Source organism: Siniperca chuatsi, linkage group LG18 (assembly GCF_020085105.1).
Source record: "Siniperca chuatsi isolate FFG_IHB_CAS linkage group LG18, ASM2008510v1, whole genome shotgun sequence".
NCBI lineage: Eukaryota > Metazoa > Chordata > Actinopteri > Centrarchiformes > Sinipercidae > Siniperca > Siniperca chuatsi.
In genome coordinates this window covers 26434471-26455390 of record NC_058059.1, presented here as the reverse complement: position 1 = coordinate 26455390, position 20920 = coordinate 26434471, and the positions used below count along the sequence as shown (strand labels likewise).

The 20920-nt window shown below is 40.3% G+C and overlaps 1 protein-coding gene across 2 annotated transcripts in view; it reads left to right on the top strand.

Moving 5' to 3' along the window:
- Nucleotides 1–20920, top strand: part of slc25a25b (solute carrier family 25 member 25b) — a 31511-nt gene that overhangs the window by 4800 nt on the left and 5791 nt on the right. Inside the window, exons 1-7 of one of the 2 annotated variants that reach the window (XM_044173802.1) lie at nucleotides 7325–8172; nucleotides 13897–14023; nucleotides 14638–14725; nucleotides 16236–16347; nucleotides 18300–18458; nucleotides 18599–18751; nucleotides 20474–20581. In XM_044173802.1, the coding sequence (XP_044029737.1) occupies nucleotides 7951–8172; nucleotides 13897–14023; nucleotides 14638–14725; nucleotides 16236–16347; nucleotides 18300–18458; nucleotides 18599–18751; nucleotides 20474–20581 (969 nt within the window). In that variant the 5' untranslated portion in view covers nucleotides 7325–7950. Of the gene's footprint in view, nucleotides 1–7324; nucleotides 8173–13896; nucleotides 14024–14637; nucleotides 14726–16235; nucleotides 16348–18299; nucleotides 18459–18598; nucleotides 18752–20473; nucleotides 20582–20920 lie in introns of those variants that run through there. The other variant, XM_044173801.1, reaches the window with a different exon arrangement.

The following is a 20920-nucleotide window of genomic DNA, read 5'->3' as shown; positions in this document are numbered from 1 at the left end:
TATTCAAGTCACACCTAATTAAAAAGTGCCATGATTTCATGGATGAACTCATTATTTCCTGAAAATTAAATTGTGTTTTATAAAATTTTGTAATGAGTTGAGTTCACTAAACTCCATGAAACCGTAAAGTTTCTATGACTACCGCCCTGCACTGACAGAACCAGTTTGAACTGCTTTTGCAAGCAGAGCAATTTCTTTGTTGGGGTCATGGACGTGTAATACATCAGTGGTTGGGGTCAGTTGTGCCTGGAGTCCACCAGGAATTATAATCTATTTTAGACAGGTAAGCAGACACAGCTAGATGACCTATGTTCACACAGTTAATGTTGCCAGAGAATATGTCCAAAACTTCAGTTAATGGAGAGCAATACCACCTGGTTGAGGACTTATTGCAGTCTGCGGAAGGTAAATGCATCAAGGCAGGAATTATAGCACGGCCAAACAGCCAGTGCTGTGGATGCCCCGGAGTGTGGCCGTAATGCCCCTTCTAAAATGAACTACCCGCACGGCCACTTTGCCATGCCCTGTTTTGAACTGGCCGTTGTGCCAATTGTGGATTTCCTCATTTAAAACTACATTTGACGCAGCAGATAAACTCACGTTTCCCGGTCATCACGCCGGACATCAACAGTAGCACAAGATTTCTCCCACTCCCTCAGATATAGTGTTAACGTAAAGAAACATTAACAGCTAACCCGCTAGCTAACATTAGCTAACAATTAATTAACGTTATGTGATAAGCACAGTTAATATATGTGTGTTTTAAGGTTTAGCGGGATATTGCTGTATAGTGGTAGCTAACTGCAAACGTACATAGAGTTTAGCTATAACTTGTGAGATCTGACGGGGTGCAACTTTTTCAGTGCGATGCCACGAAAGGTGCGCACATAACCTATTTTTTTCCCCTAATAATGTTAATGTGACGTTGTGAACAACAAATTTGTGTTGAAATAATAGAAATAAACAAAATAAACTGCTGTCAAAAAACCTTTTTCTTACCGTCTGGCGTATATCTCGCCAGCACCAAACGGGAACCAGCAAACTGGGTAGTTACTTTAGTAACGGCCGAAAAAACTATAATACCGTCTCACACACACACACACACACACACACACACACAATAGACAGTGAATTAACAGTGTTATGAGTCTGTTTTTACCTCGGCGTGTATCTGATCCACCAACCAGCACGTATTTTAGTGAGAAATCTTAATTTTTGGAACGGTTCGCATCTCATTTCCACGGTCTTCTCACACTAAAATAGCACCACTAACCAATGGAGGCTGGTAGCAAGCTGAGTCATTTCTGTGAGTGCTCCTAGATCTCAGACTCAAATGCTAATAATTACATGGGTGTTGAAACTTGTTCAGATTAATTTTGATCACCCTTAGCTAATTTATAGACTTTATTTTATCATTAAAATATAACAAATTAATATGTTCACATTTTAAAAAATCAGTCAGGCAGAATTTTGTGGAAAAGTCAAACATTCTGTGTACAGTTTAAATAAACTCAGGACTGTTTCAGTACACTGATTCGAATTGTTGATTGTATCCTGTTTTGTCTTCATACAATGTAATTATCACTTACTGTTATTGCACCATTGGTTTTGTCTACAATTTGGCAGCGATACCCCAATACATTTGTATTTATCAAAGGCCAAAGTGGCCTTGCCCTAAAAATGACTTCATTCCAGGCCTGATACATGTGTCTATTTTTAATACTGTACCAATTCGATGCAGTTTGATAAAGTTTTAATGCTAATCGCGATTAGCGCCCTGGTGTTGTTAGCTAAGACCTCATGCTAAAATGTCCTTTGTATGATATAGTAAATGAGCTTTTGGTCGATTTTAAAGTGACTGAGGAGACGGATATTTGTACTCATTAGACAGAGAGGACCAGGAAGCTCTCCTTGGACCCTGTGAGGAGTAGCTAGATTTCTCCTGCCAATGTAGGAGGCCCACTGCTGAGTGTGGGCAGCCCACAGCTGTTCAGTCTGGACCAGCTCTGCTGTGAATAGTACAAGACTCCATAGTAACGTTACATAAACAGGGACTTTTTATTTCTTTTCTGTGGCAGCAAACACAACACACAGCCTTTCACTAACTATTATACTGCAACCTGAGCTCATTTTTTTAATTTTATTACTCAGAATAGCACCACAACATTCAGAAACACAATACTTGAGCTATACATGATTTAAGAGACACAATTTCAACCTTAAATGTCAAGTTTCTTAATCTATATATTTATTTATTTATTGTAAAAAAAAATGTAAAAAAAATTATTATTGAAATCAATTATTCCTCGTTGGACAGGCAGGGGGGGGGGGGTCAGATGGGCGGGCTGCCCATCTTATAAAATGGTAGGGGAAACACTGACAGCAGTGGTATGGAAGGAAACTTTTGAACTCACACATGAATCTTAAAGGATTAGCTACAGCAACACAAAACCATGCAGGGTCCCACTCCTGTCAGCTAAGAAGATGCATAAAGACAGCAGGGACCAATGGATTCATCCTGCCTTGTATGATAAACACAGTAAATGCTGTGGAGAATGGCACACTTTAGCCAAGTTAAATTTTGTGTATTGCACATTTTATACCAAGGTAGTTTGATGTATTTAGACTCAAGAACGTAGGATGTAATAGGTTTGTTTGCTGCTGTTTTCAGCATCATTAAAGTTAGTCTCTTATGGTGAGGTCATGTGTTGCTTTGATACTAATGCTTGAATCTCATGTATGTAATATTTTAAATTACAATATATAAAAGGAACTTTAATAAAGAAGTTTGACTACACAATATTTTCAGTCAGCATTAAGGTAAAGAAACCAAGACAAATTTGTACTTTAAACATTTGTTTTATTGGGGGAAAATGCTCACCCGCCAATCCATAACCCATTCATTAAAAAAACCCTGCACATGCATGGCGGAACGGACTGCAGAAGCCAGGGTGCCAGTTCTCCGAGTAAATACCCTGCAGATCCTGCAGGGTTTGTAGATTGTTTGTAGAAAGCCACAGCAGCCAATTTTACTGATAAATCAACACAATAAATTAATCTTTCTTTAAAGAAAGTTTGCTTTATTACTGTTAAAACTCTGTTGCCAGTAGTTGACCCAACCTTGATGTGGGTGGGGCTAGATATTGTTGGGGCGGGTAGGGGAGGTGAATCTTATATTTCATTTTATAAAAAAAAAAAAAGACCCTCCAGAGCCTTCTTAATAATTTCTTTGGACCCTCCAGTTGACTTAGAAAATAAGCTTCAGTACTCTCCACTCAACATAATATATTTACAGTATGGCAAATGTTACGAAATTGAGAAAATACGGCCATTCTTTATTTTTTAATAAAGACCTTCTCAATGGTTATTACAGCCACTGAATAGCACTGGGCACAGGCTTGAGCACCACAATATTTTTCACTGCACCCCGAATTGCAAGTAATAGCCTAAAAATAACTATATATTAGATCAGATTATGTTGTAGCCTGAGATACATAAAATCAGATATCTAACTGTCCATCATAAATCAAAACCTATTACATGATGCAGAGTTATATGTCCAGTCCTGTTGGAGGCATTTAATCCCGACAGCTGATCCAAAAGAGCATACAGTAAATGTCAAAATGCACATTAATACGGTCAGTAAGTTGAAGTTCAGTGCTCACAGACGGAAGAGAGAGAGCTGTGTGCAGCATGCGCTCTTGCTCTATTGACCTGTAAGCTCTTTCACGCACAGGGACATGAACAGTTGTTACAACTGTATGAGCGACATAGATAAATAATGATAAATAATGAAAATTAATAAAAATAAATATGAATTAGATCACATGATAATGTAGCCTGAAACAGTATGACATCAGATATCTGAATGTCCGTCATAAACAAATTTTGACCAGGTTTGTTGGAGACTTGGAAGTTAAGTAGGGCGCAGTTACTGAGTGTATATTAAGAGGTAATTTTAAAGCATTTGTTATACAGCGATGCGTCAGCGTCTCTGTCCAGTTGACAGGCTGAGATGAGAGTGGAGCCCCAAAACAGCACAATACCCAAGTAATTTATGGGAAAACGTCCTAAAAAACCCCCGACCCGCATCAGGCCAGCGGTTATGACACACTTTGTGCTAAATAAATGAACCTCCTGTAACGCAGGAGGCCGGTTTTGACTGCTGATTTACTGGTAGGCTTTTACCTTTATCACAACTAAACATTATTTAAAGGTGGGGTACGCGATTCTGGAGAAATCCGATACCATGACAAATACCATGATATGGAGTGAACAACAACACAGCAAAGTAATGTAACTAACGTTAGCTAGGTTGTGGGTTAGCTTAGCTAGCAAAAATGTCCCTACAGCTGCTGCTGCGAAGCTAACAGCCAGAGAGGACGAGACGGTTTCCCAGAGCCAGCACAGCAGCTCCAGACAGCGACGCTCACAACTCTGCTGCTGCTACAGCTAACATCACAACACCAGCAGATCTTGGCAAACTAGAAAGTTAGCTGAATGTCTGTGGGCAAGTCGTTGAGCGTTACCTGACCGTCGTGGGTGGAATGGCTGGAATAGTGTTACAAACAAACAAAGTTCGGCTCGGACCGAGCCACTTTGTTTGTGAAGTATATACAGAGCCAGGCCTGTGTGCAAACGCCAGAGGTTTTTTTCACTGCACACACAGAATGGACAGCTAGCAGACAAAAAGACGTGTATTGGATTAGAATCACATACCCCGCCTTTAACATCAGTGAAGTTTTCAGGTCATCGTAGGCTTGTGATCCAGACGCCTCGAGGCAGATGAGTTCACATTAACCTGAGATACGTGGGTCGATATTGTCTTGAAAATAGCACACAGCTTTCCAGCTGTTTTGAAATGAACACATTTCTCCGCTTCTACATGTAAGTCTTTATGAATAGTGAAATAAAATTTACACAAACATTAAAACTCCTTCAATATTGTTGTGGTGGGAAAGTGCCAGATGTGATGGTGTTGCCTGAGATTAGTTGTCCGTCATAACTAAACCAGTTAGGCTACGTGGTTCTGAGTGCATAAGCTAGTCATGCAGGCACATTAACCAGGTGTGTTTTGGAGCAGCAGCTGGAGGCTCAGAGGGAATCCGTTCCTCTGGATAGCTGAGCCGGAGAGCACCAGAAAATCTAAAACAACAAGTTAATCACCACTGTAAATAGTGAAAGTCACTGCTCACTGTTGCGCCACCATTAAGCTCTGGTTGTACATTGTTTTAGAGAAACAATGATATCAATTATGTAGCTGAAATAAAAAAAAATGAAATGTGCCACAGCAAAGCTTGAAATGAACGCTCACCTACTGAATGTAATCACAGACCTGGCTGAATGTATCAGTTTTACATGCATTTTTGGAGCATTATCATGTTCCTTGGACCGATGTTACACCAAATTCGACTGAAGTCTTAAAACCTTCTGAGATATTCTTCTAGATACAAAACAAACACTAAAACACAAAACATTGTTGTTTGTTTAATATGTTATAATTCATTCGTAAGGCTTATAATATCTTTGCCAACAGTAAAACCAAGTTTTGTAATTCAGGTTTTGGTCTTTAGCAGAGTTGTGAGAGACAAATATTAGATTTTTGAAAGCCACTTCCTGGTTCAATTTTGACCTACTATACTTGGGCTGGGTTTAAAAAATCTATTTTCTGAATTAAATCATTCTTCATTTGAATTATCCGATATCGATTCATAAAATCAGATCTGTTAATATGTGCCTTTTCCCATGGATGCGTGAAGCTTTATCGCCGTTAGGGCTTGTGTCCAGAAAGCCTAGCAGGGTTTTTCTGGCAGAGAAGTGCTGGAGTGAAGCGAAAAACGCTGCGCGTGGGTTTTGTTTCTATGACAGGCTGATTGGCATTAGCTAGGTAGCTAAAAAACACCCAGGTCAGAAAGTGCTGTTTATTTGTGTGTATTCTTTCGATGTATGAGGCTGGGATGTGCCGGTTTCCCCCGAGCTGCAGCGGGACCCCGGCCACCAGTGTTAGTTGCTCCTCTCCGCGCACCGAGGCTGCAGTGCTGGAATTTCTTTTGCTGCTTGTGGGCCTAGCATTTAATTGACAATTGTACATGCTGGCAATATGACCGTCTCAGCAATCGTGTGTGGCTTCTTAGCCTTTGCTACTATCTCGGCTAGCCTCCAGTGGGTCCTCTGGCACTTTTGCACACTTCACCACTTGCTCTTGTCCTTTATGTTGACTTTTCAAACGAATAAATACTCTGCATACTCTAGAAGAGATGTTGTCGGGTGTCTCGGAACCATTGCTTGATTTGACACTTTCACATTACCAGGCACAGAGGAAGAGGGGATGATGGATCCCCGGGAAAGATGAAACCATACAACACGTAGCTGTCATCATACTGTCTTTTCTTTGTCTTGCTGCTGGCCTCAACTGCCCTCACTGCTGGGTTATAACCGGATGATGATGCTGATGGCTCAGATTCAGAGTTATCTGATTCTGGTGCCTTTCTTATTCAGTCTTATTATGTGCACTGATCGCTTCACTCAACCTCTAACTCCACATGCATAACGCGGTAATGGAAAAAACCCACTGTATGCTATTTGTGTAGTCACGACATGTTGACGTTGTGACATAAGGAATGTGAGACAAATTTTGATGATGTATGAGGTGACCAATGATCTGCATTTTCATGATAAGTTGTAGCTATAGTTTTTATTTTTATAGCATTTCATTATGTCTGCAATGTTGACAATTGCTGTCATAGACAACTGCAGCGGATATTTTGAGTCCGTTCACCAACATTTCTACTTGAACTGGGACATTGTTTACAATTGGTAGCTTGAACGCTTGGTTTACTTACCCCGCTGGACTGTTGTTGCATCACCAGATCACAGCAATTAAATTGGTGATTAAAATATTAACAAAACCAATAGGAGTGATTGCCAAACCTACAGAAATAAGGAACTCAGGTTGTTAAAAAGAAGTATTTACTTTGCAGGAAAAGGCTGGCAGTATTGTGTATTTTTATTTTCTCTTTCATTACCATAAACACACACACTTTTGACTCAGTCCCACATACACCATCCTGCTGCAGAAAGCAGCTGGAAGTAATGAGGATTTTTGCTGCATCACACTGTAGTTCTCCCTGCAGGAGGAACCCAGTACATGTTGAGAATTAAAATGCGGCAAAGCTTGTGAAGGTTGTCGGGCGGATGGGATCGCTGCTGGATGCTGAGGGTGTGCTCGGAATGGCTCCGGGAGTGGGGGAGGGTAGTGAGGGAGGGAGGCATCACTCAGCAGATTTTCTGCTGTGAGGGAGGGGCGACCAAGGGAAACCCTGTGCTTCACCCTACTCCTTTCTACTCTGGCTGACAATTTTAGACATAAATAAATTTCCACGCTGCTACCCTGTCCTCCATTGGCTGAGGGGCTCGTTCCATGGATCGACAATCGGACCTGCCAGTATGGGCTGCAGTGATTGGTTGGGCTCGGCTGCAGTGAGGATGCAGGTTTCTGGAGGCTCTCTTTGCTGCATTTCTCTGCCTGCTGATACTGAAGCCGGCTAAATGGCAAATCCTGCCTGTCTGCTGCCGCCGCCATCATTTTATCATTATCAACATGAGATACTTAAAGTGTGAAATTCTAGGTTTGATCAACAGCCTCAGTTACATGGCAAGAGTTAGCTAGGAGCATTTCGTTTTCATCCTGATGCATTTGATGCCTGTGGACCTGAGCCTGGACGTCTGTTAGCAGAGTGATTGTAATGAGAAAAAGATCCAGTAAGAAGATGAGACACTGAGCTGGAGCAGTGAAGTGGAAGAAAGTGGCGGAGCCCTCTCTGTAGTCACACATCCTCAGCTGACCTTTCTACACTTGTGCTGCTAGTTCAACTCTTTGCTTTGCACTGTTGTCGCTGTTGTGTTTGAGTAGAGGGCAGTCACCCAGACACAGTAAGCCCCAGTTTGAGGATGCTGCAGGACATGCTGAGTTTCCTATGCCAGAACCTTTTTGGCAGGACACAGTGTAAGCCTGCTGAAACTGAGGCTACTGGGAACTGCAGAGAGCTGCCGACTGGTCTCCAGGAAAAGACTTCACACTCCTCTGACAGTAAGGAACTCAGCAGGAGTAATGCTACTCCAAAGAAGACCACAGTATTAATCATGGTGGCACCACCTACAGATTTTCAACAGGTAGGATAAAGCAGATGGCTGAATTCTCTTGTCCCACGTACAGTAATGAACTGTTGATCAAGGCCTGATATCCAGGCCTGTGTAACCTGTAGGGACAACAGGATAATTACTGAGTGAGCACCATCAGGTCCTATAATATATGTCAACATCTACTGGATGGATTGGAACACAGTTTGGTACAGGCATTCATGGTCCTAATTACTTCAATGGTCCCTTGATTTTTCGACTAGTGCCACCATCAGTGTGAATTGTCTCAAACTATTGGATGGATTGTCATGAAAGTTGGTACAGACATTCAAGTCCCCTCCATAATGAATTATAATAACTTTGATGATCCCCTGATCTTGCATCATTAGGTCAAAATTTTAAATTTGTCCAAATTGGTTAGGTTGATGTTAGCATCTATGTCGAAGCACCACTGTGCCTAAGTACAGCCTCACCGAGCCGCTAAGCATGGCTCTTAGTCTTGTTAACCTGTATTTACCCAGTGTTGTTCCTCACCGAGACATTTACACTTGGAAGCTAAAGTACAACTACGCTCCGATCTTTTGGCAACTGAGCAGCTCCACCGGAGCTGTTACAGGATATGTGCCTTGCTCAAGAGTATTTCCTTGAGCAAAGGAGGAACCAGCGCTGCTTTTTCACTTCACAGCACAGAGTTTCTGTGCCAGTCTGGGGAGTAAACAGCAGCTTGATATTTTTACCTTCTATTTACTCAGTGCACCTAGCATGCTTTAAAAAAAAAATCTGTATTACCTTTTAACTCTTTCCAGGATTTGCTGCTTGCTGCTATATAGGCTCTTTTCTGTTAATTCAACAGTTCATAAGAGCAGTCAATTCAAAGCTGAAAAAAACAGTTTGATGTCCTGTAATTTAGTGTGCTACAAATGGTAAATACATTTGCTTCCATCTCATTTAGTCCCTTAGTGTAAATAGTTGCTTCACTTTGGTCAAGGCACAACTGCAATCAAATAAACAGAAAATATTAAACCTGTTTTTCAATTCTTTATGTCATTGAAAACTGACACTCATTTGACACTTTTAGAGGTAAAGGTCTCTGCAATAAACGCTCAGTGTCAAGGAGACGTTGCAGATGTTGGCTTTCCTCTAGTCTTTGCCCAAATGACCACCTATGTTAGAGATTGCTGTGGTTGAATGTTAACCTGTTAAGCTGCTGTTTTGGCACTGTGAAAGGCAGTTAATTGTTAGCCATTTGATTCAGGTATGAGAGGAAATCAGACATTGTGCATGTGGTTGAAGTGAGCTACTGTAGCTCCAGTATGTGTTGCTTCTCAGTAATGATTAGATACAGTTTAATTTCAAGCAGCTGTGGTCAAAACATCTCATACAGTTTGCATTGTTATTTCTGTGACTCTCTACATGAAATATGATGACTGAACTGCTAGAATACATTTGTTTAAATGGTTTATTGAATAACTAATTTCACCTCACTACAATAACAGCACGGCATCATTTAACTGTTTATGGTCAAACAAAAAACTGTATTCACTCTCGGTCTGCTCACCAACAGAAGAGAACCGTGTGATGTTCTTACTCTGTTGATCTTCAGTGTCCGCTGTGCCCAGTCGTTTACTGAGTAGTGTCGGAGTGCTCCACTTTGTGGTCATTGCATTGCCATCTAAAAAAAATAAAACCATATACTTTCAACTGGAACTTTAACGGGAACATTTTAAAAGATAAAGGTATAGTTTTAATTTTTTTTAAACAGCTTATATTTTTTACCATAATAAATAGTTACAGTGGCCATCAGTACATCTATGAGACATGATAAATTAGATCATTTTTTATAATAAGGGCTGGGCAGTTCAAATCATTCCGTTGGAAATTGTAGTGATCAGTATCACTGTTTTAAATTTCTCGCGGTGTAACGGCTCAGTAAGCAGTTGACTATAAGGCAAACAAAGGCAAACTGCTTTGTCAAATACTTCTCTGCCTTGAAGGTCACTGTTATTATATGTTTATATATGTTTATCATTTATATGTTCAGACTCTGAAAAATGATTTGTGTGTCTTTTGAAGTGTATTACCTATATCTGAGAGATTTCCTCGTGCTCATACTGTAATAAATGATGGAGTCACTTGTTCTTTTTGAGATGTATTTAGCATGTTAACAGCTGATGATCCAATGGGAGGAAAGTGCTCTTTAATCTCTGTAAATGGAGTCAGTGACAGGCAGGCTGGTGTCCCGGTGGGCGGGTGGAGCTCTTTATATGCTTTATAGGTGTGCTCTAATGACACTGTTTTTCAGGAATATTCCACAAAGAGCAAACAACCTGCATTCTATATAGTCCATTTACTTCTTAGTACTTTCAGTTAGACAGTAGAGGAAATCTGATGTGTCTGTGTCTCTATGTCCCAGTGTCCAACATGGACCACAGTGAATTTGACTATTTTGAATCAAATGGATTACCATCTCAAATAAAGTCAGTGTTCAAGCTGAGTTTATTGCTACCGTCGCATGAATTGATGACATATCGTATGTGGAAAAAGGTATGAATGAAAACAGGCTTTACTCTCATTCTAATGCTGTAATTTACTTTTAAGATTTTTCGGTTCTTTGCTGGATTGGGGGCAGAGTTTACTTTATCTTTGTGTTGTGTGGATGATCCTGTCTTCGTGCAATAATGGTGTGGAAATTGTATTGTCATGTCACTGAGAAACTGCTTTTCATTTATGAGAGTCATGCTGTAATTCTTGAGGCATTCGCAGGCATATTACTGTAAGTCAGGACTTAAAGTACTGTGCACTGTCCAGAGGACCATTTTTAACATTTAAAAAAAACCTCTGGGAGAGATAACAAACCACTCTTTTTGCATGTTTCATTTACTACAAATCACACATATTTTGCACTATGGTCAACCGCTCTGCAAAGCACGTCACCGTGTTACAGATTTTACACTGTGGTTTTGCCGCCTTCCAGGCAGACTTGGTTTCACTTAATTTCCTTACAGCATAAAATCAACTTAATGACACTTTGCTCAAGTACTGTACATAAGTATAATTTTAAGGTACTTTGCATTTTACTTGAGAATTTAAATTTTATGCTGCATTATACTTATAATAAATTGCCCAACAGTATATAAAACAGGCAGCCCCACCGCCACTAGCTACAATAATAAAATGCTGCTTACACGTTAATGCATCAGTAATCATGATCCAGTGATACAGGCCTGCTACTAACAATTATTTTCATTCTAAATTAATCTGTTCATTATTTCTTTAATTAACTGATTAATCATTTAGTCTGTAAAATGTCAGGAAATAGTGAAAAATTAGCTACTCAGTTATGTAAAACAAAGAAAAGCAGAGTAGCTGGAACATGCTGGCAAATGTTTTCCTTAATAAATGACAATTATCATTAGTTAGTGATTAGTTTGCTGCTGATTGACTGATTACTAATTATAGGGGTGTGATGATACACTCAGCTCAGCGATATTGGGTTCACGAGACGAGACGACATTTTAACATTAAGAAAACTTCAGTGATGAAATATATGACTAGAAAAATAGCCTCAAAGTCTCAAAACAAGGCAGGTGCATTTTGAAATGTTTTAGAACTGTGCATGCATGAACTGTGGAAAATGGCCTCATCAGCTGCTCTGAATATGCCCGTGTCTCTCGTTATTGCCATGGCTCTAGGACTTGATGATTTTAGTATAGAGCTGTGGTGGATCTGTAGGTGTCTTTGCATAGTGCTCGTGTTTGCCGCGGTGTATGGCAATGTTTTCTTACAGTGCTTATATTATATATTGTTCGTGTCTTGTCTGTCACTGTCGCCATTTATTATATCCACTGCGTACCCAAAATTCTGCCACACAAACGATTTAAAAGTGGCGGGGGCATCTTCAATGCTAATATCGTTAGACTCCGACGTCATGTTGGGTGGGCTACTACTCTGCTTTTCAGCTCAACGAGTCTCGTCACGTTTTAATATTGCGAGATATTGTGACTTTTGATACTTCAAATACATTTTGCTGATACTTACAGTATGTTTTGAATGCAGGACTTTTACTTTTAAAGGTGTATTTATACATTGTGGTATTGCAGCATTCACTTAAGTTAAGGATAGGGCTGGGTACTGCTAAAACTTTTCGTTAACGGTACCGATACGATACCTTGACTTCGATACCGGTTCCTGAACTATGCTTTTTTCGATATCAATTTTATAAAATCCATTTTAACAAAAAGAAATTAATACGCATTATAGTGCAATTACTCACTTCAAAGGAGGAAGCTGTTCAAAGACACGTGAGCAGCTGGAGAAACAGTTTTTACTCTGTGCACTTTACTCAACCTGGATAACTGGACTAAAATTAAGAAAATGACATAGCTCGGGAGGGGACATAGACGTAATATTTTTATAAAGCGCGCGTCCATGTCCCCTCCCGGGCTCCGCAAATATCTGTACAGTATTGGACTATATCAAATATAAGTAACTATCAAAGGAATATATAACAATAACATAATAACAAACAGTATGGCAGCAATACGCCATTGTAGCATCTAGACTGCCTAATTTCAAAGAAGAAGAAGAAGGGAATGACTGTGTAGGTGACATTTTTTGGTTTAGGGAAATAGTGGCAGAGTGAGACCTCTGTGCTAAAGAGCATGTAGCCCAGGTCTGACAACAATCCACCGTCTCAACTTCAGGAGTATTTCTCTGCGTTTATCTGTTGGTCTGTAACGTTAAGCAACACCATGTTTGCCGTCAGTCCACCTCGGCTCCAGGTCATCCATCACCCCGTCTCTGGGCGTAACGTAGTGTTTTTTCTGCCTTTACGACGTGTAACGTTAGACAGCCAATCACCAGCATTATTAGATCTGGATTGGTACTGAATGACGAGGCAATTCTTGATACTCGAAGCAATTCAGTCAGTGCCGTAAAAGTTGCATTACCATGCCATGATAACATATTGTAACTTTAAAAGCAGATGTAAATGGCTAAAGCTTGCATAAATGCTGGCATAATCCTTTAGGACGTTTTTTTCTGTGAAATGGTTCATTTTAAAAACACAAAAGCACACCCAGTCTCTCAAACAGCGCCTATGGAGTGGTCACCCATCCTGTGAGTCAGTGGTGCGCACGGTTGATTTTATTTAATTTTTTTCTCATGATCAGTTTTGCCCCCTCACTAGCAGAGCAAATCATTTAAGTATTGTTCAGGTGCAGTCTGTGAGAGACAAACATGTCGATTTCCTCTCTGGCCTGCACACCCAGCTGTTCCTTCCCTCAGGTAGCCGTTTCCTGCCAGTAAATGTTTATTCATGTTTCAGCTAACTCTGATTCCTTGTAGAAGTCCCTCTGGTTGGCTTGGCAGGCTGTATTGGCAGAAAGTGCCGTGTACTGTCTGAGATGCCTAATAACCTGATATGTGCGATGGCTGTAAAGTGGTCTAAACTGCAGGCTGAGTCAACAGAGCACAGATGGTGGAAGCTTCCACACTCTGACCTCTGCTGCTGTTTGTCACATCCCTCTGTCCACAAAGCAGTACAGCTGTCTGTGATAACAGTGGTGAATTAGTTCAAGTTAACATCTTTTACAGATAATGTTACTGTAAACAGCTAATGCATCATGCTTACTGAAACATCATGTTGACATTGCTTGAATACAAAAACATTTTATAGCTGTCCCTGTCGCTCACATGCTTGTTTCTCAATGGACACAAGTCCCTAAAAGGTTTCTCCCGTCTCTTCTCTCCTCACAGAAAATAGTGAAAGCAGGAGACAAAGACCTGGACGGACAGTTAGACTTTGAGGAGTTCGTTCATTATCTCAGAGACCACGAGAAGAAACTCCGGCTGGTCTTCAAGAGTCTGGACAAGAAGAACGATGGTAAGGAATCTTGTTACAACAAGCAACCGACTTTTCAAGTCTGCTGTGGGCTATTGAGAACAGATAGGAACAATACAGTTTCACAAAAGACATTCAAGGGTTACTCCAGTGATTTAGTATTGCATTTCCATAAATGTGGGGTACTGACAAGAGACAGATTAAAGAAGAATGTTCAAAACTGAAACTGCACAGCGGGGATGTCTTGACTTTAATCTCTAGTTATGGGTCAAGCTCCAAAAAAACTCAACAAATAGCATCTTTCCGTAAGACCCTTCTTGCCTGGTTTAAAAAGTGTCCAGGAAGTGCGCCGGGCTTTGAAGCCATTTAGCAGCCAAACTGTGTAATTACAACTTCTGGGTCCATCGTGTGATGCACACAGGCCCACAAAGACATTTTTTCCATAGACTTACATTGTGAAAGAAGTGGCTGTAAAACGGTGGATCATCAGGGTTATTTTTCAGACTTTACAAAGCACCTCCAGAGATATTATACATTATACAACTGTTTTTACAGGCTGAGTATTGCTCACTGTGCCTAGTAAACTGGCCTCTATGTATAAAATCAGTGGAGTTCACCTTTAATTAATAAATAACTCATTTATCTCTGCGGTGCAGGCCAGATCGACTCACAAGAAATCATGCAGTCTCTGCGTGACCTGGGAGTGAACATCTCTGAGGAACAAGCTGAGAAGATTCTCAAAAGGTGAGAGTGATGCTGTGATCCACAGTCTCTAATACACTAAATGGATTCTCAAATCTGTTCAGTCACTGTTTGAGTGTGTGTGTATCTGTGATGTCTCCCTTCTTTTTCATTCAATAATATATACGTCATATTTCTACGCATGTGATCTGATTCAGAGGAGCTATTGTATACCCCCTCCTAACAACTACAGGCAACAGGTGACAGTCGGACCAGTCTGTGTTTCTGTTAATGAAGTTAAAGTGGCACTCTTTTCTTTAGCCTCTTTCAGACATTCACCTCTTTACATAAAAGCATTGGCATTTAACATGATGGTCTCATGTCTCAATAAGTGCCAGAGTCACTTTTATGTAAAACACCTGACAATAACTAGGTCGGACCTGTAACATTTCTGAACTGAATGCTGTCAGATTTACGTAAAGGCTGCAGCAGCGCAGTTAAATGCACGCCATGTTCCACCACTGTAATTTATCACTTAATTATGATCTCCTTTGCACAAAGAAAATAAAATTAGTTTGATAAACCAAAAACCACCGAATGAGCCGTTTTACAGTGTTGAGATTCTCCTCATGCCAGATTAGTTTTTCCCTTCGCTGTGCGGAGCAAGAGAGGGAAACAAAAAATGAAACCTTGTATAACTACAGCTATCTTCAGGCCATCATCCTTATATTTTCATCCATGCCAACTGCATGAATGAATAAATATCCACCAAAATGTGTTAAATAACACGTTACGTTACATTACATTTATTTAGCTGACGCTTTTATCTAAAGCGATTTACAATAAGTGCATTCAACCATGTGGCTACAACCCAAGAATTGCAAGAATTGTGCAAGTACATCAACTTCATCAAATATGCTGAACTGCTTCAAGTGCTACATTTAGAAACAATAAGAGGTGGGGTTTTTATGGGCCATGGTGCAGTCTGAACAGCAATGTTACATGTCCCATTTCTGTCACTACTTGTGAACTATTTAGTTGTTCTATTAATCTAGCAGCAACTGGCTCATGTTGTTATGGCTCAGTGTGTTCCTTGTTTAGTTCTTCTAACCTCCTATCTGTCTGTCTGTCTGTCTCTTCTTCTCTCTGGCTGGTCTCAGAATAAGGAGGGGTCATATCTGGGCCCCTATCTTGTAGTAAGTAGTAGCTTCTATAGTCTGCTTGCTCAGCCAGTGCTGCACTGATCACCACTGCATATTCTGTCTAATTCAGGTACCCGCTGCTATTTTTGTGTTTAATTTTTTATTTCAGATTAAAAATGCAAGGAAAATATCACATTGGCAAATCAAAGAAATGCTGTGATAATATGGTGATTCCGTTGTGGCACAGAGTGCTCAAGTAAAGCATCCTGCTACAACCTAATGCACTTGAACTAATAAAGGAAGCCATGAGAACAAATGTTACCATTACTGAGAAGTAACAGGGCATGTGAACAGATAGCTTATTCTTTCTACTGTCTAAAACTGTCACATTTCTAACAGTCTGTATCTGCTGTCTTATTTTACATCCCCAGTATGGATAAAAATGGCACAATGACGATTGACTGGAATGAGTGGCGGGATTACCACCTCCTGCATCCAGCAGACAACATTCCTGAGATCATCCTCTACTGGAAGCACTCCACGGTACACAGTCTTCCTCTCTCCTCGAAAGCAAGGGCACCAAACACTAAGAGCCCCCCCCCCCCGAAGTCGAAATCTCATCTTTCCGACTAAAATTTATTTGTGGGGGCAATGTGTAAAACAGAGGAAGTTGAACATGAACATGGTTGCCACTGTGTTATGTTAAATGATGAAAATACCAAAGAAACATTCATAGGCACTGTAGTTGCATGTGGTTAAAATGTATGTTGGGTCATATTTTTTCTTTTTCTTATATATTCTTTCTTATTGTAAAAGCACGTGGGCATTCAGAGAAAGCCATTTGAGTAGTCTGTAACTGTATGTCTAAGTACAGTTACTAAAATAGTACTAATATTAATAATAATATTTAATGATTTGATGAAGAACAATGGTGATGAAGGTCACACGATTTTCCAGCAGAACCAGTTGCTGTTATATGCTAAAGCCTACTATGCCTCCTGGGACGATGAGTTTAATAACGGAGGAGGAGGCAAAGTACTCTATCACTGCATTTGTCCTGTAATATTAATCCAGTCCAAATAGGGCTTTAGAATTTATGTCGTCATCATGAAATTATTGAATTGTGATAAGTAAGTATTTCACTGAGTCTGCATCAGGAAGAAATAGTCCAAAAAAAACCTGCCACTCCTGGTATAGATACTGTTGGGATTTACGGTGGTTAAAGGGGGCACCAAATTGTGTATGCGCAATCAATTAAATTTGGCTATCAAAATTATCAAAGATAATCATAAATAATGATTTTAGGGTTTGTGCGTGTGTGTGTTTCTGATCCAAAATGGCTGCTTGGATCCAAAATTAATTCTAAATGTAATTCAAAATGGCGGCTGAGCAGTGGCCGCATGGTTAGACAAAGAAAGGAAATTTACAATGGCAGCTAGGCCATGTTTGAAAAGAGTGTGGCTCGGAGTGGATGTGTGTGATCGGTGTAGGCTAGTAGTGCCCAGTTAAAAGCAAGTTAGTTAGCATGCAAAGACTGTGTCTGTGTGAAGCATAGCATTAACTAACATCAACTTAGCACGTGGCTACCAAATCCTACAGGGGGAAGCACATCACAACAATAAACCTCAGAAAAATAAATACATGTAACGTTACATTAGTTAAACAGTCCTGTGCTAGCCATGTCCACTGTTACTCTATGCTATGTTATATGTTCGGTGGTTACGTTACCAGTCCGTCAAGGAAAAAAGGTTGCGTTCAAGTCCTCCTTGTTAGCTGGCCATTTGGATGAACCAGGCGCGGAAGAATTTTGGTTCCAATTGGAGAAAAGTCCTTGCTGTGCAGATGGAGGAACCGGTCGATCCATTCTTTGTTCTCCTTATAATTAGCTCCACACTAACCTCCTTAGTGGTTTCTTAAAGTTAGCTGGCAGACTTTGTGTAGTAGCAGTTGGCACTAAGCTTAGATGCAGACATCTTACGCAGGCCCTCCTGGTGCTGCTTAAGATCAGAGAGTTTGTTTCTGCTGTGTGTCTGCTCGAAGCAGGCCACACTGAAGGACAGCTGCTGCTGAGCAGTGCTGTAGATGAAGTCGGGGGGGGGGGAGAACAATCGCCGTTGATCCTTTTATTGACCTGGTGACATCACAGGTCAGACTGATCAATGGTAGCTGGAAGCTGGGTCCAAGGGGAGAATTCACACCTGTGAAGTCCTGGAGGATTGTGGGAGACTGAGTTCAATGGCTCTCCTTTGTTTACAGAACAAAGAGCACGTGGTCTCACAATAAAAAGTTCAGTTCAAGTCCCACAAATGAATGAATTCAAATGGTGGCGTGCCAGTGGTCCCAACAACACATTCTCTGTATCACACCAAATCTCCCGTACTTATGATTTGTGTTATACCCGGATTTGGTATTTTCCTGTCACTAACTGGCCATTTAAAACAACAGTTTACTGAGGATTAGTGCCACAAGGCTGAAACCCTCTGCTTGCTCCTCAGATCTTTGACGTTGGGGAGAGTTTGTTGGTGCCTGATGAGTTCACGGCAGAAGAGAAGAAAACAGGAATGTGGTGGCGACACCTAGTGGCTGGCGGAGGAGCTGGTGCTGTGTCTCGAACCTGCACAGCACCACTGGACAGGCTCAAAGTACTTATGCAGGTAAAACACAACACTCAGCTGATGAATGAGGGAGTATTTTGGTAGCTGACTCTGAGAGGGACATTTTCATTCTAGACAAACTGAACAAAGGGAAGTGAATTGGTGATCACAGCGTGACTACATGCGGACTGTTTGCCCAGGTTCATGCCTCCAAGAGCAACAGCATGCGTATCGCTGGGGGCTTTGCCCAGATGATCCGAGAGGGCGGCGTGAGGTCACTGTGGCGAGGCAACGGCATCAATGTCATCAAAATCGCCCCAGAGTCTGCTATTAAGTTCATGGCCTACGAACAGGTATGCACCAATACCTCTCTGACTCGAGTAAGCCGTTTACTTCTGTCACATTTTATGTTGTTGCATAACAAAGGATGGGTAACACTTTCTATGAAGCTCATGTCTATAATGCATTATAATGCATTATAAATATACTTAAAATGTGTTATACTGTGCTTATAACAGTGTATAATGATTATAAGCACTCATAAATATCCATGATGCTTTATAACAATAATCATAAGCATTTTAAAATGACTTATAAGGTCAAATATCATAATACTTGCTGAGCACTCACTGACATTTTTTTGGCAAGGATCATAGTGTTTTATAATTCTCATAGTTGTAATACTATAATGTATTACAACTATGAGAATTATAAAACACTATGATTTTATAATCTTTATAATCACTGTTATAATGCATTATAATGTGATCATTGTGGTCATTGGGTGCTTTAAGTAAAGTAAAGGAATTCCTGAGGTAAAGGCAGATATAATACATTACAAGCTGGTTATAAGTCAGTAAAAGTGGTCAGTGTTTGCTTTAAGTAAAGAGAAAAAAATAGCAGTGTTTCCCGTAGGCTGACTGCTTTGGGGGAGCTGAAACTGGTTTGTTGGAAAATTGACCACTACAGGTCAAAGAGTCATCAGTTAGATTTAAGCTCTTTACTTGCAGAATGGAAATAGTACAAGTAGCACAAATGGGACAGCATAGCGGTGCATAATTCTCTAGTTTCTGAAATAAAGCACAAAGAAACAAATGCATGCATATCTGAGTTGATACTGATCCAGCAGTCCAGATGTCTGTATACTCTCTGTGTGACTGTGGAATCACTAAACAATATCACACTGAGAACATGCTAACTGTGTTCACAGTAATACAGGGCAAGCTAGCAAGGCTAGCCAGTTAGCTTAACACTTAACGAGGCTAATTACCGAACGGGCTAACTACTGAAACGGGTCTTTACCGACATTACAGCGGTACAATACATAGAAAACATCGACTAGACAGTGCAACATCATTAAATACAGAGAGAGAATCGATGCCACTTTCTACTTGTTCTCCACCACATCTCAGAGGGAAATATTGTTCTTTTTACTTACATTTATCTGACAGCTTTAGTTACTAGTTACTTTACAAAGATTTTTACACAAAACTTATAAAATATGTTTTGTTATAAATTAAACTACCCAACAGTTTATACAAGTACAGCTGAAATGATTGGTCGATTAATCAATTAGTCGATTGACAGAAAATCAGTTGGCAACTGTTTTGATCGTTTAAGTAATTTTTCATATAAAAACATTTCATGGTTCCAGCTTCACAAATGTGAAAATGTGCTGCTTTTACATTTAATTATTTTAATCATTTGAATGTATTGTTCATAATGTTGAGGTTTGGACTGTTGGTCGGACACAACAACACTGTGAAGGCGTCACTTTGGGCTCTGGGTCATTGTGACAACATTTCTCACTATTTTCAGAATTTGTACAAACCAAACAATCAATCGATTGCTGGAGAAAATAATCAGCAGATGAATCCATAATGAAAATAATCATCAGCTGCAGTCTGATACAAACCAGTTCAAAATGAGCTCCACCTCAACCAGCTACAGCAGCAACATCCAACTATAATTATACATTGCTGTAAGCACAGTATAACGCATTATAAGCATGTTTATAATGCATTATAGACATGGGCTTCATAGAAAGTGTTACCAAAGCATGTTCTGTCTGTCAGATTAAACGATTAATTGGAAGCAACCAGGAGACGTTGGGCATCGCAGAGAGACTGGTGGCTGGCTCTCTGGCTGGAGCGATCGCTCAGAGCAGCATCTACCCCATGGAGGTGAGAGGCCGATGAACACAGACAGAATCAAACAATTTTTCAAGCAAGACCTCAAAAATATTCTGCATAGTGTTTAAGATTGTATTCATTCTGTAAATGTTATGGAGCAACTCATGACTCATGATGTTTGTATGCAGAAATGTGACTGACTGCCCATTTGAACTTCTAGCCTTGAACCTATCATGTGAAACTGTACTGTGACCGCTTATCTGCAGGACAACAGACATTCACACACAGACTCACAGACAAGTCATTTATGTAAATTAGGTTCATAACAGGCAACTTTTTAAAATATGAAATATAATGGATGGCATAGGTATGTTAGTCTATGTTTGTTTA